General features: G+C 40.5%; 2 protein-coding genes across 2 annotated transcripts in view; both read right to left on the reverse strand.

The window, feature by feature from the left end:
• LOC134096192 (mucin-5AC-like) overlaps positions 1-17,266 on the reverse strand; it is a 34,138-nt gene extending 16,872 nt beyond the window's left edge. Inside the window, exons 1-30 of the mRNA XM_062549941.1 lie at positions 17,245-17,266; positions 16,886-17,144; positions 16,659-16,773; positions 16,365-16,455; positions 16,157-16,263; positions 15,616-15,826; positions 14,660-14,785; positions 14,383-14,500; positions 12,756-12,894; positions 12,551-12,661; positions 12,351-12,420; positions 12,076-12,213; positions 11,681-11,845; positions 11,258-11,352; positions 10,596-10,722; positions 10,157-10,412; positions 9,786-9,829; positions 9,552-9,664; positions 9,289-9,440; positions 9,048-9,186; positions 8,783-8,893; positions 8,362-8,541; positions 8,130-8,267; positions 7,992-8,093; positions 7,557-7,713; positions 7,155-7,283; positions 5,793-5,940; positions 4,329-4,372; positions 4,093-4,224; positions 1,879-2,123 (exon numbers count right to left, since the gene is read on the reverse strand). Coding sequence (XP_062405925.1) covers positions 1,879-2,123; positions 4,093-4,224; positions 4,329-4,372; positions 5,793-5,940; positions 7,155-7,283; positions 7,557-7,713; positions 7,992-8,093; positions 8,130-8,267; positions 8,362-8,541; positions 8,783-8,893; positions 9,048-9,186; positions 9,289-9,440; positions 9,552-9,664; positions 9,786-9,829; positions 10,157-10,412; positions 10,596-10,722; positions 11,258-11,352; positions 11,681-11,845; positions 12,076-12,213; positions 12,351-12,420; positions 12,551-12,661; positions 12,756-12,894; positions 14,383-14,500; positions 14,660-14,785; positions 15,616-15,826; positions 16,157-16,263; positions 16,365-16,455; positions 16,659-16,773; positions 16,886-17,144; positions 17,245-17,266 — 3,984 coding nt within the window. The remainder of the gene's footprint in view (positions 1-1,878; positions 2,124-4,092; positions 4,225-4,328; positions 4,373-5,792; positions 5,941-7,154; positions 7,284-7,556; positions 7,714-7,991; positions 8,094-8,129; positions 8,268-8,361; positions 8,542-8,782; positions 8,894-9,047; positions 9,187-9,288; positions 9,441-9,551; positions 9,665-9,785; positions 9,830-10,156; positions 10,413-10,595; positions 10,723-11,257; positions 11,353-11,680; positions 11,846-12,075; positions 12,214-12,350; positions 12,421-12,550; positions 12,662-12,755; positions 12,895-14,382; positions 14,501-14,659; positions 14,786-15,615; positions 15,827-16,156; positions 16,264-16,364; positions 16,456-16,658; positions 16,774-16,885; positions 17,145-17,244) is intronic.
• Positions 17,267-21,808: 4,542 nt separating this feature from the next.
• LOC134096193 (mucin-5AC-like) overlaps positions 21,809-27,432 on the reverse strand; it is a 30,453-nt gene continuing 24,829 nt past the window's right edge. Inside the window, exons 37-47 of the mRNA XM_062549942.1 lie at positions 27,240-27,423; positions 26,930-27,108; positions 26,774-26,833; positions 25,744-25,830; positions 25,598-25,638; positions 25,370-25,492; positions 23,914-24,042; positions 23,615-23,657; positions 23,345-23,456; positions 23,160-23,254; positions 21,809-21,921 (exon numbers count right to left, since the gene is read on the reverse strand). Coding sequence (XP_062405926.1) covers positions 21,809-21,921; positions 23,160-23,254; positions 23,345-23,456; positions 23,615-23,657; positions 23,914-24,042; positions 25,370-25,492; positions 25,598-25,638; positions 25,744-25,830; positions 26,774-26,833; positions 26,930-27,108; positions 27,240-27,423 — 1,166 coding nt within the window. The remainder of the gene's footprint in view (positions 21,922-23,159; positions 23,255-23,344; positions 23,457-23,614; positions 23,658-23,913; positions 24,043-25,369; positions 25,493-25,597; positions 25,639-25,743; positions 25,831-26,773; positions 26,834-26,929; positions 27,109-27,239; positions 27,424-27,432) is intronic.

The following is a 27,432-nucleotide window of genomic DNA, read 5'->3' on the forward strand; positions in this document are numbered from 1 at the left end:
TGAAGTTTCTGTGCTTTGAACAGGTGCTTCAGTAGAAGTTGATGGTGACCTAGTTGTTGTCGTATCTACTGCAGTTTGTGTTGTTGAGGAAGTTGTTGGCAGTGTGGTCTCAACCTTTGGTGGCCTAGTTGATGTAATGCCCTCGGTTGTTGTCTCAAATATAGTTGGGGTAGTGGGTTTTGGTGTTGTAGTGGTTGGTGGCGTTGTTCCAGTGATGTTTGCAAGAGTCTTTGTGATGGGTCCAATTGAAGTTGTATGTAATGTTGTAGAAGACTGTGTAAAATGACTGACTGTCTTTTCTGTTGTCAGTGTTATAACAGGTAGGGTATCTGTAACGGGTTCCATAGATGTTTTAATTGGTGGCATCTCTGTGGAGGATGATGGTGATCTAGTTGTTGTTGTATCTACAGCAATTTGTGTTGTTGAGGAGGTTGTTGGCAGTGTGGTCTCAACCTTTAGTGGCCTAGTTGATGTAATTCCCTCTGTTGTTGTCTCAAATACAGTTGTTGTTGTTGGCTTGGTTGTTGTTGTGGTAACAACGGTTGGTTTTGATGTTACAATGGCGCCTGAAGTTTGTGTGCTTGGTCCAGCTGTTGATGTTGATGGTGTACCTGTTGTGGTCGTTTCTTCCACAAATGCTGTTGTAGATGCTGTTGTTGGTCCAGTTGTTTCAACCCTTGGTGGTTTAGTAGATGTTGTGGCAGGTTCCTCTGTTGTAGTTTCAGCTTGAACTGTTGTTTTAGGTGCCTTAGTGGTGGTGGTTGCAGTAGTTGGACCAGATGTAATCACAACTGAAGTTGAAGTTTCTGTGCTTTGAACAGGTGCTTCAGTAGAAGTTGATGGTGACCTAGTTGTTGTCGTATCTACTGCAGTTTGTGTTGTTGAGGAAGTTGTTGGCAGTGTGGTCTCAACCTTTGGTGGCCTAGTTGATGTAATGCCCTCGGTTGTTGTTTCAAATACAGTTGTTGTGGTTGGCTTGGCTGTAGTTTTGGTAACGACTGTGGGTTTTGATGTTACAACAGCGCCTGAAGTTTGTGTGCTTGGCCCAGCTGTTGATGTTGATGGTGTACCTGTTGTGGTCGTTTCTTCCACAACTGCTGTTGTAGATGCTGTTGTTGGTCCAGTTGTTTCAACCCTTGGTGGTTTAGTAGATGTTGTGGCAGGTTCCTCTGTTGTAGTTTCAGCTTGAACTGTTGTTGTAGGTGCTTTTGTGGTGGTGGTTGCAGTAGTTGGACCAGATGTAATCACAACTGAAGTTGAGGTTTCTGTGCTTTGAAAAGGTGCTTCAGTAGAAGTTGATGGTGACCTAGTTGTTGTCGTATCTACTGCAATTTGTGTTGTTGAGGAAGTTGTTGGCAGTGTGGTCTCAACCTTTGGTGGCCTAGTTGATGTAATTCCTTCTGTTGTTGTCTCAAATACAGTTGTTGTGGTTGGCTTGGCTGTTGTTGTTGTAACAACGGTTGGTTTTGATGTTAAAATGGCGCCTGAAGTTTGTGTGCTTGGCCCAGCTGTTGATGTTGATGGTGTACCTGTTGTGGTCGTTTCCTCCACAACTACTGTTGTAGATGCTGTTGTTGGTCCAGTTGTTTCAACCCTTGGTGGTTTAGTAGATGTTGTGGCAGGTTCCTCTGTTGTAGTTTCAGCTTGAACTGTTGTTGTAGGTGCTTTTGTGGTGGTGGTTGCAGTAGTTGGACCAGATGTAATCACAACTGAAGTTGAGGTTTCTGTGCTTTGAACAGGTGCTTCAGTAGAAGTTGATGGTGACCTAGTTGTTGTCGTATCTACTGCAATTTGTGTTGTTGAGGAAGTTGTTGGCAGTGTGGTCTCAACCTTTGGTGGCCTAGTTGATGTAATGCCCTCTGTTGTTGTTTCAAATACAGTTGTTGTGGTTGGCTTGGCTGTAGTTGTGGTAACGACTGTGGGTTTTGATGTTACAACAGCGCCTGAAGTTTGTGTGCTTGGCCCAGCTGTTGATGTTGACGGTGTACCTGTTGTGGTCGTTTCTTCCACAACTGCTGTTGTAGATGCTGTTGTTGGTCCAGTCGTTTCAACCCTTGGTGGTTTAGTAGATGTTGTGGCAGGTTCCTCTGTTGTAGTTTCAGCTTGAACTGTTGTTGTAGGTGCTTTTGTGGTGGTGGTTGCAGTAGTTGGACCAGATGTAATCACAACTGAAGTTGAGGTTTCTGTGCTTTGAACAGGTGCTTCAGTAGAAGTTGATGGTGACCTAGTTGTTGTCGTATCTACTGCAATTTGTGTTGTTGAGGAAGTTGTTGGCAGTGTGGTCTCAACCTTTGGTGGCCTAGTTGATGTAATGCCCTCTGTTGTTGTTTCAAATACAGTTGTTGTGGTTGGCTTGGCTGTAGTTGTGGTAACGACTGTGGGTTTTGATGTTACAACAGCGCCTGAAGTTTGTGTGCTTGGCCCAGCTGTTGATGTTGATGATGTACCTGTTGTGGTCGTTTCTTCCACAACTGCTGTTGTAGATGCTGTTGTTGGTCCAGTCGTTTCAACCCTTGGTGGTTTAGTAGATGTTGTGGCAGGTTCCTCTGTTGTAGTTTCAGCTTGAATTGTTGTTGTAGGTGCTTTTGTGGTGGTGGTTGCTGTAGTTGGACCAGATGTAATCACAACTGAAGTTGAGGTTTCTGTGCTTTGAACAGGTGCTTCAGTAGAAGTTGATGGTGACCTAGTTGTTGTCGTATCTACTGCAATTTGTGTTGTTGAGGAAGTTGTTGGCAGTGTGGTCTCAACCTTTGGTGGCCTAGTTGATGTAATGCCCTCTGTTGTTGTTTCAAATACAGTTGTTGTGGTTGGCTTGGCTGTAGTTGTGGTAACGACTGTGGGTTTTGATGTTACAACAGCGCCTGAAGTTTGTGTGCTTGGCCCAGCTGTTGATGTTGATGGTGTACCTGTTGTGGTCGTTTCTTCCACAACTGCTGTTGTAGATATTGTTGTTGGTCCAGTTGTTTCAACCCTTGGTGGTTTAGTAGATGTTGTGGCAGGTTCCTCTGTTGTAGTTTCAGCTTGAACTGTTGTTGTAGGTGTTTTTGTTGTTGTGGTTACAGTAGTTGGACTAGATGTAATCACAACTGAAGTTGAGGTTTCTGTGCTTTGAACAGGGGTTTCAGAAGAAGTTGATGGTGACCTTGTTGTTGTCGTATCTACTGCAATTTGTGTTGTTGAGGAAGTTGTTGGCTGTGTAGTCTCAACCTTTGGTGGTCTTGTTGATGTTACTCCCTCTGTTGTTTTCTGAAATACAGTTGTTGTGGTTGGCTTTGCTGTCGTTGTGGTAAGAACTGTGGGGTTTGATGTTACAACAGGGCCTGAAGTTTGTGTACTTGGCCCAGCCGTTGATGTTGACGGTGTGCCTGTTGTCGTTGTTTTTTCCACAATCATCGTTGTAGATGTTGTTGATGGCCCAGTGGTTTCAACCCTTGGTGGTTTAGTAGATGTTGTGGCAGGTTCCTCTGTTGTAGTTTCAGCTTGAACTGTTGTTATAGGTGCCTTTGTGGTGGTGGTTGCAGTAGTTGGACCAGATGTAATCACAACTGAAGTTGAGGTTTCTGTGCTCTTAACAGTTGTTTCAGAAGATGTTGATGGTGACCTTGTTGTTGTCGTATCTACTGCAATTTGTGTTGTTGAGGAAGTTGTTGGCAGTGTCGTCTCTACCTTTGGTGGCCTAGTTGATGTAATTCCCTCTGTTGTTGTCTCAAATACAGTTGCTGTGGTTGGCTTGGCTGTAGTTGTGGTAACAACTGAGGGTTTTGATGTTACTACGGGCCCTGAAGTTTGTGTGCTTGGCTCTGTAGTTCCACTTGATGTTGATGGTGTACCTGTTGTGGTTGTCTGTTCTCCAACTGTAGTTTTGGATGCAAATTAGGGTACCAGTGAGGCTGTTAATTAAACTTTTTTTCCATTTATATAATCTTATGCATTTTTATTTCATATTCATTGTGTTCCTTCTTATATTTGTCAGAGTATCTAATTAATTGAAATATGGCTTACCTGTTGAGGTAAAGACAAAGACTGTTGTGTGAGGCACAGTTGTTGTTGAACTTATTGGTGTTGATGTAGGGATAGATGTGGTCATTTCACAAGGTTCAAGTTCCCTTTCGATTGTTCCGTTTACACCGCAAATGGCTGTTATACAACCACCTAGCCCGTCTGTTGTGTTGTAGAGAACTGACCCATAGTGGTATTCCTGGCCATTTACTGTGCAAATGCATGCTGTAGAGAACAGAGATATGTGAAATGCATTCAGAAACAGTATCATAATATTCATTTTGGTCTAAATATATGTAATTTAATTTTAGTCTGATGGGTTTCCTTACCGTTGACATCATAGGAGCACACAACTCCAGTTGATGAACAATAGCTGGAAATGGACAAAAATGAATCACATCTCCCACTTTGCACCAAGGTTTCCATTTTAATGACTGAATGTTTTTTTTTTTTTGTCGTTGTTCAGTAATTTCATTTCATACTGATGGGAATACAGTGTTTATACTTGGTTCATACTAATGGTTCCAAATAGTTATAGCCCATGTGAGATGGAATTGAATGTAGCATACTCACTCACACTATGCCACTTGTGCCGTACAAACATGTCTGAGTACAGAACTTAAATTGTGATGTGGTTTACACAACTGTTCTGTTTACTGCTCAAGTGCAAGGTTGTTATGGTAATAAAAGAGGCTAGAGTGTTTTTTGGTATGGATCGATAAGTGCAGTTTGAGAACAAGCCAGCAGGGGGAGAGGAGAGAGAGGACAATCGTGCCCTAACAGGTTGCCTGTTGTTTTTCTAGAGATTGTAATGTGTGCACATGTTTGGTTCATGTGTCAAAGTCAATTGTTTTTACTGGTTCAAAGGAAATATATGCAGAACCATGTTTGTTTCTAGACTGGTGCTCTAGTACATGCAAAAATCATAAAGTAATAAACACACTATACTCTGATTTATGATCTCCTAAAGCTGTTGTGTGAAGGTTTAGTTCAAAGAATCATTTACAATTTTGGTTATATCTAGCAAACTAACTAGCTTGTAACCCCTGTCTTTACTTTGCAAACTTGGTGAGCTATTTTCATTTTCATTAACTAATGTAAGGTTTTTACCTGTTCTTAAAGGAATAGTTCGGAATGTTGGACATAGGACCTCATTTCCAACTTTGCCGAGGTGATATAGGTCCGTGGAGACAGTTTTTATCGCGTTTAACCCCTTCCTTCAGTTGCAGCGTTCCCCTTTGCTAACGCTGGTTCTGAGCTAACGCATTTCAACGGTAACATCCAAAACAGTCTTACTCACTCCACAGCACACCCGAGACAAGTAAATTGAAACGTCAGACTATCGATATACATGTCCGTGTTGATAGAATAATTTTAGAAATAAAACTAACCTTGCAACTCAATGATTTATTGCATTTTGAGGGACTACTTTCTCAATATCAATCCGCCACTGTCATACAGGGAACAAAGTAGGTTATTGCAATGCGATGCAAGGTTAGTTTTATTTCTAACATTGTTCTATCAACACAGGCATGTGTATCGATAGTCTGACGTTATAATTGATTTGTTTCGGGTGTTCTGTGGAGTGTTTTCAGTGGCAGGCTGGATGTTACCGTTGACTTGCGTTATCTCGGCACCAGATTAGCACGAGATGAACGCTGCAACTCAAGGAAGGGCAGAAATTCACTGAAAATGGTCTCCACCGACCTATATCAGCCCGACTAAGTTGGAAATGAGGTCCTATGTCCAAAATTCCGAACTATTCCTTTAAGGGGAAAAAATATGGTTCATACCATGTCTGACAGGACTCGTTGGAGGGTACAATCTGTCCGTTGCTGTATTGAATCTCTCCAACATAACAGCCACATGCCTCTCTCTCCACACACTTCATCTGATCTTCATCCAAGTATGGCTGATCAGCGGGACACTGAGGATAGCAACCTATAGAGAACGCAGCATAAAAATTAAGGTCTTATTTGTAAGCAGTAGGGGTGTGAATCTCTCCCTTTTAAGACGATTCGATTCGTATCGATTCATAAAGCTACGATATGATTCACAGACGATGCGGTTTAATACAGAACGATTCAGTGCGATTCGATACGATGCGATACGATTCGATACGATGCAGTAATAGGCCCCAAAATGCAATAGTCTCATTTTATTTTCCATACTGCAGATTTTTTTTTTTTTTTTGCTACTTTAAATGGCATGAGAAAAGTTAGGCTACAATTGCATGTCATTAATTACATTTTTTCCAACAGACTTGATTGACTGGATTGAAAGACTGAACAAACATTTTGATAATAAGAACGTGGCCAAATGCCTCTAAACGAAATCACTCGGCCAATTAATAGAGATAGGCTACATTCATATCACACTTAGCTGCTGAACCAATCACAATAGTTTAGAAATATGTGATGTAGCTGTAGCTCTTGGGAAAGAGTGTCTGTCTGGATTACCTTTCATAAATAAGGAGTCTACTAACGCACGTTGTGAGAACCGCGTTCAACACATGACAGGTAGGCACTAGTACTACCCTCCCTCCTCAGTCAACTTTCAGACCTGCACCGCGCTCACCTAGCGTACAGTAAAGGCACCGAAGCATTTGGGGAGACACGGGGAAAGTGGAATGCAGGAGGATGACAAGGGGTGTTTGTTGTAGCCTATGAAGCTAGTTTTGAAGCTTGTACTTACGACTGAATGTCTTCGTTCAGGATACTGCAACACACATTCACGTCAGTGTTATCTGCGTTTCACTAAACTTGACAACTAGTTTGTTGCTGCCACTGTCTAGCAATGACGCTACTTAGCCTACCCTCGTTGGAGAAGGCTAGGCGCTCTGGTGTGTTAGTAGCAAATCACTCACGGATGGTCTTACGATTTTGAAAGTAGCCTATCATAACTTGTAACGTTAGTTTTCCGATTCGTCATTTTAAAATCGATTTATCTATCGATTCATAGTACATTTAAACCGATCCAGGGGTTTGCCTACCGATGCACTCGCGTTGTTAACGTTCCGAATGATTACCGATACGTATCGGTTATTTTTTACACCCCTAGTAAGCAGGTTACATAGCTGTTTGAACATTGGTGGAAAACTGAGGATGTCTGGTAGTGAGTGATTTGGGTTCTGCTCCTGTGTTGTTGAGACTTACCCTCAAGCGCTGGTATCTGCTGAGAGCACTGCCCAGTGGGATTCCTGCAGGTCTTCATGCATGGAGCTCCACAGGGTTTGTAGTGCCACTCACACTCACCAGGTGGGTTGTAGTAATCACAGAAGAGAGCTGCAAAGAGAGGACAAGCCATTGAGAAATAAGTACATTTTTACTTAACACAATGTGTTTATGTGCTTCCACTTCTTTGTGGATCAAAGATTTCTTTGATTTGGTCAAGCCATGTGGAAATGGGAATAGGCATATCTTGCGCGTATCTTCACTTTCTCTTTCAGGCAGCTTCAGGCAGCTTTTTGCTTGCATTTATTTAGTGAAGCAGCAGCAAGGGGTTTTGTTTTAACAGCATGGCTTTATGATTATTTTTCTAACAGAGAAGAGACTTACGGCAGATCTTTGGGGTTCTCCAGGCTACACAGGCTCCAGCTTCATTACAGGCGGCTGCATAAGCTGCCACTGCAGTGCAGAAACACTCACAGTCTCCACCAGTATCACAGGCACATGAGTCACTCACGCAAGCATCATAGTAAGTTGAGGGATCCACCTTTTAAAAATATATAATAAATATATAATTCACACAATGTATTGTTCAGATGTGTTTTATTGTCAAATTTGTAAAACAATAAAACATTTCTTCTTTTTTTTGGTGTGTGTGCACCAGACATCATTTATCTCCATTGGTCTAGATTTGTCTCAAGCGCCCTTATAGTGGAAACTAATTGTTGAAACGTACACTAATGTTTGTGAACAGAGCGCTTCAGTTACGCGCCTCCCTATAACTCTAGATCCCTTTCGCTGTCCTCCTGTGGCCCCTGTTCTTACCTGAGAGTGGCAGGAAGAGAAGACCGTGCCTGTGATGATGCTACACTGTCTCTGAGCCCAGGACTGCCTGTAGGGGTTATTAGCGCATGGGCTCACAACAGTCTTTGAGCTCACAGCAAGCTGTTGGGTCGTAGCAACCATTGATTCTGGACAGCTTGAAGAGACCGCCCAGCTGTTGCCAAATGTCTGGGCATCAATAACGACTTCTTGGCTTCTTGTGGTGAAGTCATTGTTAGTGTTGCCATCGTAGTTTCCACACAGACCACAGATGCGACCCTGTCAGGATTGATGTTGATATAGATTAATTTTCCTGGATGATGGCACATTAGTGCACACAATATAGTTGTGGATGCAAAGCAGGTAATCTTACATTAAATTCTGGACTGAGCCTAATGAACATGCTTGTTTTCTTGTCCCATATGAGAATAAGGCCGTTATCAGCTTCAATGACCAGGTAGATTCCCATAATACGGGTTTTGTAGGGTATTTTCTCTCCCGAGTCTCTTTGGACCACCTGGTAACTCCCGTCCGTCAGAATCAGCTCAGTGTTCTGCAAAGAGAGTGTAACTGAATGTTTTCACTGCTTCAGTTAATGTTTTCTGTTTTAAATATGTACATGTAGGACAGGACAGTGGAAATTGAAACAAAAAAAGCTAACTGAAAGACAAAAATTGAGCTGGGATCAGGAAATGACCCTGAGTTGTAATCAAACTTGGACCGAATGTGGAAAGGACACAGGTCCTGACAATTAAGATTTTTTTTAAAAAAAGAAATGAGTTCCGATTTCTTACACCCAAGAAAATCTTGATGGACTTTGAGCAAGTGGTGCCTGTTGTTCCACATGGGATATTCTCAGTGATGACTCTGAATGTACCATTGTCTTTGTTGTTGGAACAGAAATCCTGCGTGACAGACAATTTGACAAGATGACAAAAGATGGCAAAACCAAGACTTACTGAATGAAAAACAAGACTTAGTATTGTGATTAAGATTTTATGTTGTTTTCTGTCAAATCCAATTTCATAGATCTATCCAGGTAAAAGTAAAAATATTAACCTGGGCAAGAATGTATTCACAGCCTCCATTGAACGTGTAGAGTTTTTCATCAAAAGTGATGTAATGTCCATCTCCATAGATGGTACAAGTGCCATGGCACTGGTTGAAAGTGCACTGCCATTTTCTATCCTTACAAACACTGTTTAGATGTAAAGAAGAATATCAGACATTGCTCAAGGTCCTGATGATAAGGTTGTTTTGAATTTGTATAAGATGTCTTAAAGAAGTCAAACAAACATACCAGGTATTGCAGTCAACCTTGATAGAGTCTCCAGGCTGGTATAGAACGCTATTATGGGTGCAGGGGCAATCGTTCTCGCTAATACATCCACCCTTCCCATCAGTGACGAGGCCAGTGGGGCACATGCATCCCGACACACATTCTGTGCTGATCTGTACGGACGTAACAGCAGTTAGTCACAAAAGGCTCCGTTCTGGTAAAGAAAACCTAAATTCAGATTTGTTGTTCTCCTCAGACTTGGGAATTTGAAGTAGGGAACTCACACAGGCCATGTCCAGAGTGTTGCAGCTCTTCTGGCACTCTGAACCTTTGGCTCCAGGGCCAGCAGTGGAGCAGTTGAAGTACACCATGGGCTCAGGACATGTTGTTAACACGGCTAAAATATAAAACAGTAACATTTACAGTAACAGTACCAGTAACATGAGAATGTGAAAAGAGGTCGCTAATAGTAATAACAATTAGGGTTACATTGAGGGAAATAGAGTGTATCTGCTTACCTTGCAGTTTACCAATGCACTGCAGTTGTCCTTGTTTGCATGTGCTAAAAATACAGTAATAAATACATTATTTATTATAAACAGGTTTACCTGCCAATTTACAAAGTATGTAATTGTCCTAAAAGTCCCAAACCATTCCATGTGCCCTCACACATTTTAACAGTATTTTTAACAGAAGCATCCAGTAGCATCCATTAAAAGGGCCAGTCACAAATTGCCTGCAAAGTCTATGTCTCTATCCAAGTAAAGTGCTGCCAAATTGCCATATCAGGGGTTTTCAAATTGGTTGAACGTGAGCCTCCCTTTACAGTACATAAAGACAATAGAGCCATGACGTATTTCAGGCTATCACATAGAAAACATATACCCACCATGTGGCTCCATCTTTACTTATGACCTCTCCGGATGGTATCACAGTGTTGACATCATAGCAAGGGCAGCTTGTAGCAGCCACACAGTCCCCTTGCTCATTCATATATGTGCCCTCCTTACAGCCACAGCCATCTACCGGCACAAAGTCAATGTTGCACGAGTAGTCATTCTGGCTGATGGAACGGCAGGTACGGCCACAGCTTGTCATGTTGTAGGAGTAGACTGTGTTGCTTGGGCAGGAGCTGGTGTATTTGTCTAGAGAGAGTATTCAAGGATTCAGAGTACAGAAGCCATGTGTTAATGATATAGTCGGTGTACCCTGTAGCCTCGTTTTGGTTTACACAATGGCTGCCACTTCACTGAGGCGAATAGTAGAGACAATTATCTCAACTATATTAAGAAGACCTTCCAAAAGCAGTTACAGTACTGAGTACTCACTGCAGGTCGTGTCTCTCCACCCGTTCAGCTGGATGCCTTTAGCTGCACATGCATGCACATAGGAGGAGAGGGCAGCACACATGCAGTCCTCACTCTTCTCACAGTTGCAGCTGTCGTACATGCAGTTCTACAGCAGAAACACAAAAGTTAATAGGATTTGCTGTTTAATTGAGCTTACTGCTGTTGACACAACCATGATTTTAGAGGCAAGGTTGGTTTGTAGAGCCAGTGAGTTATCTTCCAGATAAAACAGTAACATATCATTTCTGTTAATAAATTATATATAATATATTACTGTGATTAAATGTCTTATAGCTTGTAGAAATTATTGTATTGTATTGTATTGTATTGTATTGTAGATTAATGATTGCAGAAGGCTGACATAAAGAGCAAGTACCCATATAGCTGGCAGGTTAAAGAGTAAGCTATGTACACTAACTAATGGCGTTGGTGGTGACTCTTTGTTTAAATAAACGTTGTTTATTCAATGCCCATTTATTCATATTCTGCTCTTAAAAGGCCAATGATTCTTGAATACTATAAGCGGCTGCTCTGAAATCAGAGGTCATGGAAATTCCAGGTGTTTGTTAGGGAAAGTCAAGGAAAAGTCATGGAATTTTTTTTAGAGGCAAGATGCAAACTGGCAGCATGAAAAAACTCACTGTTTTGTAGATGTCTGGGCTGATCTCTGAGTGGCATGGAGAAAAAACTCCTGCCGGATCAGTCAGCATGGAGCACCAGTATTGGGCATACCGCTCTGTAAATAAAAGGAAATAGATATCACAGTTTTATGTTTACATGAATTGATAGATTAACATGATAAATCAGGCATGATTTTGTCACACTTTGCTTTGAACGTGGCAGTGGTAAAGGGTAGTCGTGACTCGTGTCAATACAATGGTCAATCTCAAAAAAGTGATTCATACCGTAGTTGCATCACAGTATTGTGCTGTGCACTTTTTGTACAGTTATGTGCAGGCCACTGTGCTGCCAGTAACTTATTGTACATTTACATGGACATTTTTAAGAGTGAGTTTCATTTGCAATTTTATTTGGACTTGAAATGACACCTGATGATAACATACCATTTTCAAGACTCAAACTGCAGGGATTTTCAAAGCTTCTCTTCACATCGGGACAGCTAGCTCTTGTCTTCCAGGTGTTGGCAAAGTCTACAGCAGTGCCCTCTCTCAGTCCACTGATGGTGGTGAAGTCATCAGCTTGCATGTTGTTAAAGTTCCCACACAGTCCTAAAGGATTTTATTCAGACACATTTTTAATCGGTGCAAATGTAGCTTACATTGGATTTGTTTGTGAAGAATGAATGGGATTTGATTGCATCTAGCAAAAAAAAACATTACATGATGAGACAAAGCACAATGCATGCACCGGTTAAGGGAGGGCTTCTTGCTCTGGGTAATATGCATATTATATCAGTAGTTTTCATTAGAGGGTATATGCACCCATTAAAGCAACATACCACAAGTCTGCCCCTGGAATGTGGGGTCAGCACTGATGTAAACCTGCATGACTGGTACAAGTTGGATTTCCAAACTGAGACCAATGTTGGTATGAATGATAATGTAAAAGGAGGATGGCTTGAAGATGCTGAGGTCTCCTACAAAGTCAATGAGAAAAAAATGTGATGTTTATCAGAGGGTCTCCAGTCATCATGGGCACAACTTACTGTATAAAATATTAGTATTTTTTTTACATTCTTTGTGATTTAGGCTTTTATATGCTCTAAGTTAATACCTGTATATAGTGGCAACTGAGAATATATTCTGTTCACATCAACACTTCCACTTTGGTCCACTTTAACCACCTACAAGAAATGAGAGAAAACATCACATCATTTGAAAAAGTTATATATACTCTATATACATATTTCACAAATATTTCAGTTAAATGTATTTTGTATGCATTCATGTATAATATTTAGAATTTAAACTCACAGTAGTCCCTCCAAAAAGAGCCAGAGTCACTGTCTTTAGGCAGGTCTCACTGTCAGTTAAACCACACCTCACAAGATCTCCAAGAACAGTGAATTCATCCCCATTGCAATCCTAAAGGATACAAGTAAAAAATATTATTCTTTCAAAAATGGAGACAGTGCATCAAATTGAATATCCTTACTTGCCTTGTTCAGACCCCTCTCACCTTAGTAAGGACATAGGAGCAGTCCCCATGGAAAGTGTAGGCTTTTCCATCCATGGTGGTGATGTGAGAACCCCCCTCCACTGTGCATGTTCCTGGGCAGTCGTTCTCCAGACAGCCCCACTGACCTCCGACACAGGTGCTAGAGCAAGAGATGGCATGTTAAGGAGGCATGTCTGGGGGTGCTGTGGCCCAAGCCCCACAGTCAGGTTTCCAGCAACCATGAGAACCTGATGTGTTCGAATCCAACCTAGGTCATTTCCTGATCCCTGTCACTCTTTTCAAAAAAGATTTAAAACTATGCATATCTGCAGCTTCATGACACTTGATAGAAAACTTGATTGCTTATGAACTAAAAGGTGTTTTGAACAGAATATGTGGCCATGGTTAAATTAATTGTGCTCCTTTTCAAAATCACCTTTCAAATAAAGTGCAAATCATAAATGAAAAACAGGCTCCGCGTTCGCGACCCTTAGCTGTTCGATTATACAGTATAAGCCACGGCCTCTCGGGGCTTATTGCTTAAGCATAATTGACAATCTACATAACTTTTTCAATCCAGCAATTTGTCCAAAAAATTAACAATTGATATTTTTTTAAAGAAGTACACTGGACTGTATGTACCAGAGGAGGCTTCTATAAGACTACAGGTGAAGCAGTGCTTCACCAAAAAAAAGTAAACATAAAAAAAAAAAAAAAACCTTACAATAATCCCCTTTTCACTGTTTTGGAACAGAAAGACAGTCATTAAGACGAGCTGTTTTCCTGAATTCAATTCTGTGAGTGACAACAGCGCTATCCCCACACCCGCGGTGAAACAGACAATTGCAGTGAATCAGACGATTTTCTTGCTTCACTACCATCGATATCTTTTCCCATTGACTTCAATGTAAATCGAGTGAAACCCCCCGCGGCTCGTGGATTTTTCCCGTTTCAATGGATCCTTATGGAAGGTAAGTCCCACCCGTGAAGCAGTGACCGATAGGGTAGAATTTTGCACTTCCGTCGCTTGAATATGATTGACACAATACTCTGGCCAGTCAACACCTTCATAAGGAAACTATCGTTAACTGACTTTGACAGCGACGATTTAGGAGAGCTTCATAATCAGCAACAACAACAACACATAATTTGTTGAACAGTCATTTCATAAGACATATCTTTATTTATCTGTGTAGATGAGGATTTTGTTACTTAGGGTTAGTGAATATCTTTTTGTTTTTGTTTAGCAAGAGCCCTTACAAGCTAGGGTAGCCTATTGCTAGGAGGGTATCTAGCTAGCTTCGTTTCAAGTCATATTCATATAGATAAATTACGAGTGGAAGCAGAGGGCAGACCAGAACCTTCTGTGGAAATTACACAGCTCGTTGATGCTACGGTAAGGAGACATTTCAATTGTAGAATGTGAGGAAGAACCGTGAGTAAGGCTGAACGATATACCGTTATGTAAGGGATAATCAACGACGCGCCGTGCGTCTATAGGAAAATAATGCACGTTCGAAGTGGTAAGGTCCCGACGCCGCAACCGCGTCGGTCGATGGGGTTTGCTTCACCAAAAATGTCGATGACCAGCCGCCACTGGTATGTACTGTATGTTATTTCACATATTTATGCTGAGCATTATTCTTACCATTCCTTACAGCTGCTGGTGTAATTCTCTCCAGATGCATATATTTTTCCATTGTGAACACATGAGCACTGGCTTAGTGGTATACATCCACTTTTGTTAATATCATCGAAGACAGTATCTTTCAATGAAAAGAAAAGGTTGCCGGTTCAATACTTTATTAACACAATGAAAAGAAAAGGTTGCCGGTTCAATACATCATTAACCACAACTAGACAAATCAGGTGGGCATAGTATATGTACAATATGTTTGAAAATTTGGTACAAGAGGTCCACGTACCTGGTGGGCAGAAGCATCCATCCAGACAGTGTTCCTCACACACCTGTCCTCTCTCAGGGTTTGAGCAAGTGTCAACACATGGGCTTCCACACTCCTGGTGCACCATGTTTTGAGGACATGACTTAGCTGCCAGACAAACACAACCTTAGTTAGCCAGACGAAACAAAACAGACTGTGTGCAAAACAGCACATTACCTGTTTGGTCTACCCCTTAGGTTTAGATAGATTCATTCATAACAGGTCTGTTAAAGGTATACTATGCAGTTTGATAGGCCTATATATTTGGCAACTCAAGAGCTCCCTCTAGAGTCATGACACAGAGATCACTGCATGTTTTTCTGATGTCATCGTACGGTTACAGAGTGATTTTCGAATGAGTTGACAGTCATATTCAAGTTTGCTGTTGTCTCTTAATTTTGAATATAACTGTCAACTCATTCAAATGTCACTCAGCAACCGATGACATCAGAAAAATGTGCTGTGGTCTCTTTCCAGACCTGTATTTATATTTCACTTTGCTGTTGTAGATAGCTTACTTCTCAAAGCTTGTTCCCCCTGTACACAATGAAAATGCTTTTGTTGTGGAGGCAAAGATACTATCTCCAAACAGCTATATCTACTGACAATGTCATGTTTCATTATTCTTGGGAGATGTCTTCTAGTCAGCACTTCTTGAAGTTGCTGCTTTTCAGTAGCGACCCACTACGGCTGTGCTAGGTGAACCAATGCACCTATTATAAGTTTGTTTACTATCGATTTGGTAGGTTATATGAAGGTAAAAATCTTACATAGTGTATCTTTAAGTCAAAAAGGTTGATAAAGGTTTATATTTAACAATCTTGTGCGAGCACTCACCCAGTGATATTTATTTGTCAATTCTTTAGTTGTAGTTTATATTTTTACCTCATTGCATGTAAATCTATTTATCTTTATTTACTCTCTGTGGAAACACTTACGACAGAAAGAGTTAGATCTCCACTGGCCAGGCTTCCCTCCTGCGTGGACACACTGGCGGGAGTACTCAGCCAGGGTACCACACAAGCAGAAGGATGCGGAGGTGTTGCAGTGGCACAGGTCCTCCATGCAGACTTGAATGAATGTATTAGTTGACACCACATCCTGACAGCCACTGAAGGCATCACTTGAGAACATGTCTCTGCAAAAATTCTGCACAGGAAGAGAGACAAAAAAAGATATCAAGGCCAACATTTAAACAAATCACCCCAAAATTGGAAAGTTTCCCATTTTGAAATAATGTATATCTGGTTAAGAGCATCGTCAAGTGCACAAAAGGATTACAGTACGATGTCCTCGATTTGTAATTATACAGTACATATTATGACAGGATAAACCAGACCTGAGGGCATGTCTCTCCTTTTGAGCACACATGTAATTGAAGTCCATATAGGTTATCACAAATATACCATAGGTGTGGGTGTTAAAGGGAGGCACCGACTTTTTGGGAAATTGGCTGGCTTTCCTTAATTATCTTCTCACCTCATCTCCACAATCTTGTGTTTCCGGCAAAGTCTGTTCCTCACATGTTTCCGTTGGCCCATCCATCTTCCAGATGTTTCCATATGTAGATGGCGACAGGACATCTCCTGCAACACATTGACGTGTATTTTTATTTATCAGAATTACAAATATGTTACATAATTTACCAGGTTAGATCCTTCACAGCAATATCCTTGAGGAACTGTACCATTCATGATGAACTCATTGTACACTGGAACTCCATTGAAGTCGCCACAGAGACCACAGGATTGATTTTTGTACTTTGCATCCAGTTCGACCTGTTTTAAGGGGAAGGGTGGGGGAGGGGTAATATGTTAGTCAATATGTAGTTCAGGTCCTAATGTAGGTCCTTTTTCATTTGTTTCAACCAACTAATTAAGAAACCTCTGGTCAGGAAAAATCTCGGTCTATTATAAGTCTATTTTTAAATGAAGTTGCACAGGACTCCCATCGTATTTGTCTGTCTGCTGTGATGGCTTACCAAAACAGCATCATCTTCATTCCACATGAGCATTAGTCCCAATTTTGCTTTTACTATGACGTAAGAAGATGTTCTCTCGATGAAAATCCCTGAATTCCCATATGGCAGTGTCACACTGAAATAAATAAATAAATAAATAAATAGTTTGGCCTTTTGAGTTGATCCTGAAAAAAAAACTTTTTTATTTTGAACTTATTATTTTATTTTCTACGTTTGACACAACTCACACTTGGTCCGAGACACTGACGGTGCCTGCGGATAGCTCGACTCTGCTACCTTCCAACATCATGGTGATCATGGTGATGGTTGGCAGGCCATTTTCCGACTTCCGCCTCATTTGGATGTTGTAATCCTCATAGCTGCTCTTACACTGAGAGGCCAGGATGTAGTTACAGCTGGACGGAAGCTGGAAGATGTCTCCATCAAAGGTCTTGAAATGGTAGTTACCCCATGTGCTGCAGACTTGTTCATTGTGTGCTTGACTAGCTGTAAAATAAGGAACCACATTTCAGTTTGTCGTCATGAAGACATTGCTAGCCTACTAACTATAATGAAAAAGCGAACATGTTTTTACATAGAATCTTACCAGAGAAGACCTGTGTTGTCATAGTAGGAATGATATTGATGGTGGTTGGGCCAACTGAAAGATCAATCATAGTATGAATGAGAAGGTGAAAGGTACAAGGTCTTGTATATGTACCATGAAATCAACATGACATGAGTGGGAGTGGGGTTGGTAAAGGACATCATGGCTACGAGTCCGAAGGCCGATTGGCGAATGTCATTACAGCCTTGATGATATTCTTTACCAACACTACGCCTACAAGTGTCATATTACTTCTATACAACAGCTTCATTACCAACTAATTTTGTTTAAAGATAAAAAATTGTGACGTCTATTGTTTATTTAGCGTTTTGTTTGTTCATCTTCCTCCCATAAAAAGAGTTCCAATCTTGGCCTTGGTGTTTCCTGTGATGTTAGGCTACAAAATTGCTACTCTCTTGCTTTGAATCATTGGAATGTTCGTGTTGGATAATTCAATAATGCAATATGCAGAGTGACAACTAGCTGTGATCACCCGGAGAGATTAAATACTTTTCTGATTGGCTGGTAGAATGGCTATTAACTCTGAATAACTGGACCCCTATCACCATCCCTTATCAATACTTATGAATGGTAACAATAACAAGCATAGTAACTGTCCACCGCTATCACTGTAAGGGCCAAATTAAGTTGTACAACAAAGTTTGTAAACGGAACTGCTTGTTTCCTATGTGTGCATAAAGGCATGACTATTGCCTATGATGGTAACCGGTTGATAAGCGGGATAACGGCCTTTGAGGTTTCCGGTTATACAGAATTAATGGACTCGGGTGGTGGAAACTTTGGAGTTCTTTTCCTCCGCCTCGTTCATTAATTGCGTATAACGGGACACCGCGGAGGCCATTATCCCTTACTTAAATGCCCAACTGGGGAGGTCCTGAGATATCGGCACTCATTATTCTCAGAGATTTAAAATTATGACAATATCAGAAACTGCATGAATAAGTTATATAACAAGGTAACATTATTATAGTTACATGGTCTCATTATTTAGTATATTGTATACATACACTAGAAGAAATTTGGTTTAGCAACCAGATTTAACTAATTTAATCTTGCCATACCGCTTCATGGCCCCTGTTTGGCTTACCTGTTTGTGAGGAGGTCAGAGAGATGGAGAGGGTGAGCCATGTCAGTATCCCTGTGCATATATCCTTCTCAGTCCCCATAGTGTCCCCTCTGTGGTGTGGCGGATTCCGCACAGGTAGGTTTAGAGAGTTTCTCACCTGTGCTGACAGTTTTATACCACATTCCCTTAAGGAGTGACATCAGGATGTCTGGGAGTCAGGATGAGGGTTGGGCCCAGGACTTAGTGTGACTTTCCACAGATGACGTTCTTGCAGGTTTTAGACCACCCCCCCATTACGCACACACACACACACACACACACACACACACACACACACCTGTCCTTTCATAATTTAGGATTATGATTCTCTAATATCAAGACGATGAGAAAAAAATATATGTAATAATGTATGTAATGATTATGGTATAGTCTCCTCCTCTCTCCTGTCTCCTATTTCTCCTTGCAAACCATCACATTTTTTAAATGTCTCTTTAAACATGTTTTTCAGTGTTTTGACTACATTTAGTTGAATGTCAGAAATGTCACATTGTTTTCAGTTAAAACATTTCTGTTTTATTTTTATATTTCAACTTATTTAACGGCTTATGTTAACTTAGCTTTGAACTTCCTTATCAATGAATGGGACAGTAAACAATACTTGATGCGAGGTATCTTTTGATATATCAAATGATTTATAAGTGCCACTGCTAGTGCCAACCCAGGTTTAGCCGTGAATAATGGGTTCTTGATGCATTAGTCCGAAATGACACAATATCTTGTGTACACAGAGGCAAACCCTCATGCTTTTTTTTTTACCTTTTTGTCCAAAGGAGGACCAATAGTGTGAGTCATAGACCAGTCCAGGAACTGTATCCTGAAGTATGCACAACATCCAAGTTGAAGTGTTTATATAAACTCTGGAGATATTGTAGCAGCCATCCGTTTGAAGAACTTTGCTAGTCATAAACTTGCAATTTACTTTTGTGACTTGAACGCATTTGAAACCCCTCAGTGACACAGCCTATGCACAAGTGCTCACTAAGAGCATGACCTGCAGTTATTACTCACTTTCACGCACTTCAAATAATGCATGAACATTTCATAGTGTCCAAAATATCATGTTAATGAATGAACTTCTGATCACTGATAGTGTTTTTTTTCCTCATTTCTGTTGACATTCTGTGTCTAATCAAATGTTTCCATTCACAGAAGAATCAGACTTAATTTCATTGACTCACTGGTTGTCTTGACTTCACTTCCACTATTTTAAGCCATTGCAAGACTGATACAAACCCAGACCTGTGAGAGTGTGTGGAAAGGAGAATCAAATACATGCATAGGGAATCATGACATGTAACAAAAATTGTCAGTCTATGTCTGATTTATGATTAGGGCAGTCAGATTATGTGTTGCTGGCGGTGATTGTGATTGGATTGTTTGGGTGAAGAGCATAAACACACATATTATGTAAGCAACATGACTGACGTTACTTTATTATACAGAATATGTACATAATAACACGTTGCAAGTTTATCTGTGGTTCTTCATAAAAGTGATACAATTGCCTTTTCAGTATCACTCATAACAGTATTTCAGCACTGAATCAGTGTAGGAGAGGATAAGTTTGATAAGTTTTGAGATCATTAATCATTAGTGTATTTTTTTTCTCTCAGCGTTACTTGTTTCCTTTAGTGATAAAGATGTTAAAATTTTATTCTGTCGTGCATCACCTTGTACACACCCATTGCTCAAGGTCTTACCAGAGGCTGTGTGCTCTGCACACACCTTTGACCACAAAGTTTGTAAAGCCATTGGCATAGGGCTGCACATCTAGTTACTCTCTTGTCAGACGGTCCTGCGGGTTGGCCCCCCTGAGGTATGAATTCATTATTTCAAAAGCTCTTGGTAAACAGCTGAAGCTCTAGATCCCCTTTGGTGTTAACTGGATACAGGATACAGTATGGCTCTCAATGGCTTAGTGTTGTAAATCAAACACGCTGCGTTGACTGATGTGACGTACTGTGTAAATACAGATTAAATGGACTTGATTCAAAGAGGGTTTTTTTTTTTTTTTTTTTAAGGTCAGTTTCTTAATGTTTCAATTATTTGCGTTATATGAATATATACTCTGTGGTTTTACGTATGAGACATGTAGCTAAACTGTGATTAAACTCTGAGTTTGTGGTCAGCAAGAAAGGTTTATGAATTATTGTCATTGACATTTCAGGATACCAGGATGGGTGTAGTTCCTATAAAACATCCAACCTCAACCTCACACATGCCAGCAACTTTGTGTGAAGTGTTTTGGAGATGCTATGGCTCGAGTAACTGTTAGCATTTTATTAGATGAAAGAAAGAAGTATGACAAGTTGTAGATCCATGCTTGGTAAATCAATCAAATGTTGGTAATACATCAACAGGAATACTGGTGTTATTGGTAATATGTATTATTTTATTAAAAATGTATATTATATTATAGGAGAATAATCTGTTAAAATATTTTTTCTTTTTTCAGTCTGAAAAACCATTCGACTCCAGTTACGTTACACTCTGGTCAACATGTTTATTTTATCATTGCTGCGAGGACAACTGGATTTCACTCGTTCTCCCATTGGGCTGCTTAAAGTGAGTGCAGAGAATGGCAAGTTTGGCTAGGTAGCTGACCGTGGTCCAGCAATGCCAATAGCAGAGATCACATCTGAGTGATGTCCACGAACACCCCCCATAAATGAGGGGGTATAGCTAATATTGAAATGGAGAAGCAGGGGAAGAGGTGGGAGGCTTTGCAACTCCAGCATGACGTAAAAGGCAGTAAGGAAGGTTTTATACCCTACGACCGGAAGTGGGGTGAGTGGTGCCTGTCAATCAACCCTATGGGCTCCTTCCAAACTTTGCTTAAAAAACCTAATTTATGTCAAGTCAGCATTTCACAATGTGGGGTTTTGGCACCTCTACATCACATCATGGTGCTTTACCATTTGACTGTGCTCCTTCAGAGTGGGGACGGCAGGTAGATTGTTTATGGGCACACCTGACGTTGGACAGGGAGGAGCTAACTGCAATTAGTGCAGGGCTTTAAGAGGGCAGGAAGCTGCTCAGAGATGGAGAGTTGAAGGAGGAGAACACTGCTGAGAGTGTCTCTCTATGCTCTCAGGTAGGTGTACTGTATGTGGATGATGTTGTAATTTGTGAACATTTTTGGTGATTTTTGGCCAATAAAAGTAGCTTATATAAAACAAAGACCTCCGAGTTTATCTCAAGTTTAATCTACAGTATATCCTGGACCCTGCTTGGACTACATTATCACAGCAATTCAAATGTACGTATGTCTATATGTTAAAGGGCAACCTATGGAACCTATTCATCAGGGCCTGGTGGCAGGGGACTGAGATTAATCCAGTTAGACCACTCACAGGTACACAGTGGCATAGATATTCTAGATTTTAGCTGTTAGATGCTGGTGCCGTTGAAGGTGTGTCAGTGATTGTAGTTGTTGTGGAGATTGTTGCCGATGTTGGAGTTGTAGGCGTAGGTGTAGAGGGAGTTGGTGTACTTGTGGGTGTTGTAGTGGTAGTGGTCGGCAGCATACTCTGATCTCATAATGAAACACTGTTGCTTATTTGCCTGGTCTTTGTTCAGTCAAACAAGTCTAACTGATGGATTGCAAATCACATCTTGGCCCAACTGGGAAAGTGGCAATGTTAGATAGATCTTAGTCCTGCACTCAGCTTTTATTGACTGTGTACCACCAATGTCTGCAATTTATGAGTTCAGAAATTGATTAAGTGTCTCCTCCATCAGTACCAGGTGATGGGGGACCAAGATCAATCCAGTTAGGCTACTCATAGGTACAGATTGGGATAGGTGTAGATGTTACAGGCCTGGTGTCTATGTACAGTGTAAAGATCCCATGCCATTCAAATTCTGTTGTTTTTTTTTAATAACATTGGTCAAAATTAGTTTGTGACCTGTGGAAAGTTTGGAATCAGTTTGTCTACTATATGCAATAGCCAATGAAAGGAAAAGGCAGAAAAAATGAGCCAATCTGTATAAGTGGTCCGTCATGCTGTATGTATGCTTTCAATTAGTATTTGCCTGTTGGTTGGTATGAAAAAATCCCTCTGAGCCAATGAATGGGGTTTCAAAATCATGGGAAAAAAACAGTGGCACTGATAGTTCAATAATTGTTTGTGAGTTCATCAAAAAGATGTTTTAGATACTAAAGACTGTAATGCAAGTTACACAAGAAGTCGGGGGAAATGAATAAAGAGTTATCTGTAACCATGGATACTTCTCAACTGTCCTGCCAGCTGCTGCAGGCAGGCCACGTGCTATAGTCTGCTTATTTGTTGTGGACTACCAATCGGAGCAAAGCTTATTATCAACATATTAAATATTCATGAGAAAAGCCGTCATCTCCTCTATACCAGGCTTTTCAGACATGTTAGAATAGCTTGATTAAATAAGCCATCAAGAATAACAACAAACTTAATGAAATAGGTGTGGCATGGGGCATTTAAAAGGCAACCTATGATGGACTCATATGCAATAATAATATCAGGACACAATCATCCATACATGCTAATATTTATTAGATTTAGGAAAATACATGCAGTCACATACTTCCATAAAAATGCTAAAACTACTGATTACTTTAACAAAGTGACATAAATAGAGAAGGTAATTTGTATTAAGAGGTAAGAGGTAACGCTGGCTCATTAACGTCTTCTTCTAAGCTTTTTAGTGGCTGTTTTTTCCATGGTGGTGCATGTTGACTGAAGACAGCCACATTGCTCAATGTAGTTATATGAATAATTGAACTTTGAGCCATCAGGGCAGACCATCTCCACCTCTCTTTTGCTGGTGCTAACCTCCTGGCAACAGGAGCAGGAGCGCTGAAACGTGCTTGTACTCAAAGAGAACCTGAAAATTAGCAAAGGGAAAGTGTTATAGAAAGTTATTGTTACTATAGCTTTGACAAGTGCTGCTGTGCTCTGTTGATCTGCTACTTACCAGGAGAATGTTGGACAAAGACCTTGACAAGTCGTCAATTCAACCTTCTGGGAGGATATGCAGCCATTATGCTGCAGGTGTGTAGATTCCGTTGTCCGATTGCATTTTCTCACTATAGAAAAACAGACAGGTAACTTTAAGCATTACTCTCACAAGTCAAAGGAAATACTCTCTATTAATGTTTAACACCTCCCAATGTATTTGTACATTTACAATGACTGAAAATACAATATCTGAGGAATAACATAAAATATTAACAAAACAACTCACCACAGGTATGGCAGCAACCATCAGGTGCAATGACCTCTGTCCCCTGTACAGATCACACAAGTACAGAAGATACAAAAATAAGGTCAATATGACACCCAACACCCAAAGATCATAAGACCACAGTGATGTGTATGTGTATGAGTATGTGATTAGATTAGATTACCTAATGTATATGTCTTCCCATCTCATAATATGATTATTTACTTAAGTCTACACAGTGATTACATTTAACTACTTCATTTCTCTATAGTGTATGGCCCAACCATGATCAAATCGCCATTTAGTCATTCCACACTTACAGGAATGCAGTCATTGTGGTTGTAGGAAGGACAGAGGGTCCTGGCCTCCATAGTGATGAAGCTGCTCCCGACCTTCACACACTCGTACTTTACACACTTGTCCCCAGGTGGACTCCAGACACCATTGATCTGTCAAAAACAACAACGTCCATATAATAGTGTTAGGTTTTGTTTGTGAGTGGGTGAACTTGATACAATACTGCTTTTGAGTTCATGGCATAAGAGGCAGTTAAAAGCAATACAAGCACAAATTACAGCCTAGTTTGTGCTGTTAACACCTGGCTAGTATATGGATTTATCTCCCTCAACAATGGAATTCTCTTCTCTGATTGGCTGATGGGGTGGCCATTAACTTCGTATAACCTGCTACCTTCGAAGTAGTTCCCGTATCACACTTGAATATCAATTCGCCAAACTCGTTGCGAAGTTTAAATGAACTGTCACGTTGCATCCAAGCTGAAATACGGACGTGCAGAACCGTAGTAACATTGTAGCATATGACGGAGGTGGATTGTAGCTAGTTGGATGCCATGTAGGCTATAAAAGTAGCGATCTTTCAAAGTTAAAGTTAATCAGAATCCTGGGATATGCCCGCTTGACAACGGGAGAGATAGAACTAACGACTGGCTTTTGGCCGTAGCAACCAGCCATTTAGAACTAACGACTGGCTTTTGGCCATAGCAACCATCCATTTTAGAACTAGTAACGGCAGTTTTGTCCTGCAAGTAGAAAGTTGATATGTGGCGGAAAGTAGTCCCACAGTCAAGACAGTTTTAGCGATGTTAACGGACGCAACGGTGGAATAAAACTATGTACTAAATATACAGGTTGTGAATACAAACGGGAGATATTGGTGACAACTTACTGAGAATGTGTTTCTCCCATTCCATACCACAGAGCTACATAGTGCATAGGTACTTTAACTGTTGTCCAATGACAGGTGTGTGGTATGTTTCTCTGTCTTTCTTTCACGTGGCTATATACTGTACTATCAAAATTAACTTAAGGATCATACCAAAACTAGTCACATATAAAACCAATATCCTTCCTTTGCTTTCACAATTTCTCTATCTCAACATAATGCCCCAAACTCGGCCCTATATGACAGGTCCTCACACCATAATGCATTACTGTACATACACAGCTTTGTTGTTGGCAGGCTGCAACACATAATATTTTGGTTATTAACTCACAGGAATAGTGTGTGTGAGGTTTCCTGAATACACGACCACACACTCAATCTGCACACACGGTCTACAGCATTGTCCTGGTAGCATTTCTGTAACACTCTGTAGCTCGAAGCCCTTAAAAAAAGAAGTCAATATAACAGTCACCATGCAACCAAAATTATTTTTAAAATGCAGCTTAGGTCAAATCTGTTTCACTGTTTGTATGTGTGTGTTTAAATTTCTACAACTTAATTGTTGCTTTCTTGGAAATGTAGGAAGCCTCTTACCTGTGGACAGTAAGTGTCACATGTAATAGGCTCACATTCGATCTTGTGAAGTAAGCCATCGTTTTCCAGTTTGTGACTACACACACAGGTTTCACACTGTCTCATAGGCACACTGCTGCCAGGCTGCAATAGGACAAGAAACAGAAATTAATATAAAAATCATTCAGATCTGTAGGAAGCTTTGAGCTAAATGACTGCAAAGAAATGAGATTACATGTGAGTTCTCACCGAGTATTCCGTGTTGTTGTTTACACAAACAGGTTTAGGAACTGCAAAGTTAACCAAAAACACGAACACATTTTGCAGTTAACTTTTGCCATGGAGGAGAAACACTTTTTGGAGAAACACACTTTTTGCACTAGATAAATGCTTACCACACTTAGGGCAACACGCCCCCACTTCAGTCTCTTGAATGTAACCAACTGGACAGGAGCGGGTTGGACATGTGGTGACATCACATACTATAATGAAAAAACCACACGCATGTTACAATTATTCTCTCTGTGTTTAGATGTGCACTGTTTGTTGTCTGGGTTTTACTGTTTGTTGTCTGGGTTTTGTTGTTATTGTCAAAAATGAAAGGGAACTTGGTTTTGCAACATGAATCTACAAATATGGTTCTGTAAAGACTTGCAGTGTTTCTCTGCCAACAACTGTCAGTGTCAATGGTTACTTACCACATTTGTATTTTTCACAGCATCCAACTGTGTCAGGCACTTTAATCTGGCCAGGCTGATCACAGATGACTGGCAGCTCAGTTGGGCATGGCAAACGATTGCAATAGACTCTTTCAGTGTCTGCATCACATGTGCAAAGATTACAGCCATCGATCCAAGTTGAATTACCCTGTTGTAACAATAACAAAATATGTAGATTAAATCAATAATGAACCAATTCAATATTTGACAGACATTTAAAGTCATGTATTGTTGTGTGTCGCAACACTTTCAGCCATGACTGTACATTGCTTTAATATAGGAGAATTGTGTCTTTACCCATTTCCACTCTCCATTTGGTAGGTAGCAATAAGGTCCTTAAAAAAGAACATATTAATTTAGAAATAATATCTTCCACACAGATCACACCCTGATAATTTACTCAGTAAATACAACAAGTGATGCATCTACTGTATGATGTGAATTGCTTGAAATAAAACCAGATTTTTTTACCACAGGGTGAAACACATTCATTAGTTTCATGGTCCAACAAAGTCCTTCCATCTGGACAATAGCATCCCTCCCATCTCATGGATGTGAAAGGAGTGTATACAGTTTTCTCTTCGATGAATCTGAAATTATACCTATTTGGGGAAAATGTATCAAATGAGATGATTTCCTATACATATTTTAATACATTTAATATATTCACACTCTAGTCACATTAACGTTGCATACCCTTTATTACAAGTTGGTGGAACTTGTGGACCACAGGGCTTATAGACCAGGGGTGCATCACACTCAAAATCTGTGTAAGGCACATATTAAAAGATGAAACATCGACACTAGTGTGAAGGTATAATTTCAGTTGTGAGATTAGAAAATACATTTCTGCAAATCTTACCACACACTCCATCTGTGGCACCTCTCCAGTCAATGCAAATGCCATTCAAAGCGCACTGCTGAGCATAAGACTGAAGGCTGGCACAACCAATAGAGGGTTTTTTCGTGTTGCATATGTCAAACTCGCATCCCTCAATAAATGGCTCATAGCGGACCACTTCATGGCATTCTTCAAAGACCCTTGATAGGAGACATGTCACAGTTAGCAACAGCACATTTCAAATACAGTCCACTGATTAAAAATATATTAAAATTAAACAAATTCATATTTTCAAACATGCTGTTATTTAACTTGCATAAATATCACTTACTTGCTTGCAATGATTTTACAGATGGATGTAGTTTCTGGTGAACAGGGGGTAGGTGGAATTGGGGTTGGGGGTACTGGGCAGTTGCTATCATTAACCTTCCAATGGTGGGCCATATCTGGGCAAGATGGATCAATTTTTCCATTGGGCAAGAGGCAGTCGTCTGTCCTATTGTTGTCACATGTTCCTGTGACAA

The sequence above is a fragment of the Sardina pilchardus genome, chromosome 11, assembly GCF_963854185.1.
Source record: "Sardina pilchardus chromosome 11, fSarPil1.1, whole genome shotgun sequence".
In the NCBI taxonomy this organism is placed as follows: Eukaryota; Metazoa; Chordata; class Actinopteri; order Clupeiformes; family Clupeidae; genus Sardina; species Sardina pilchardus.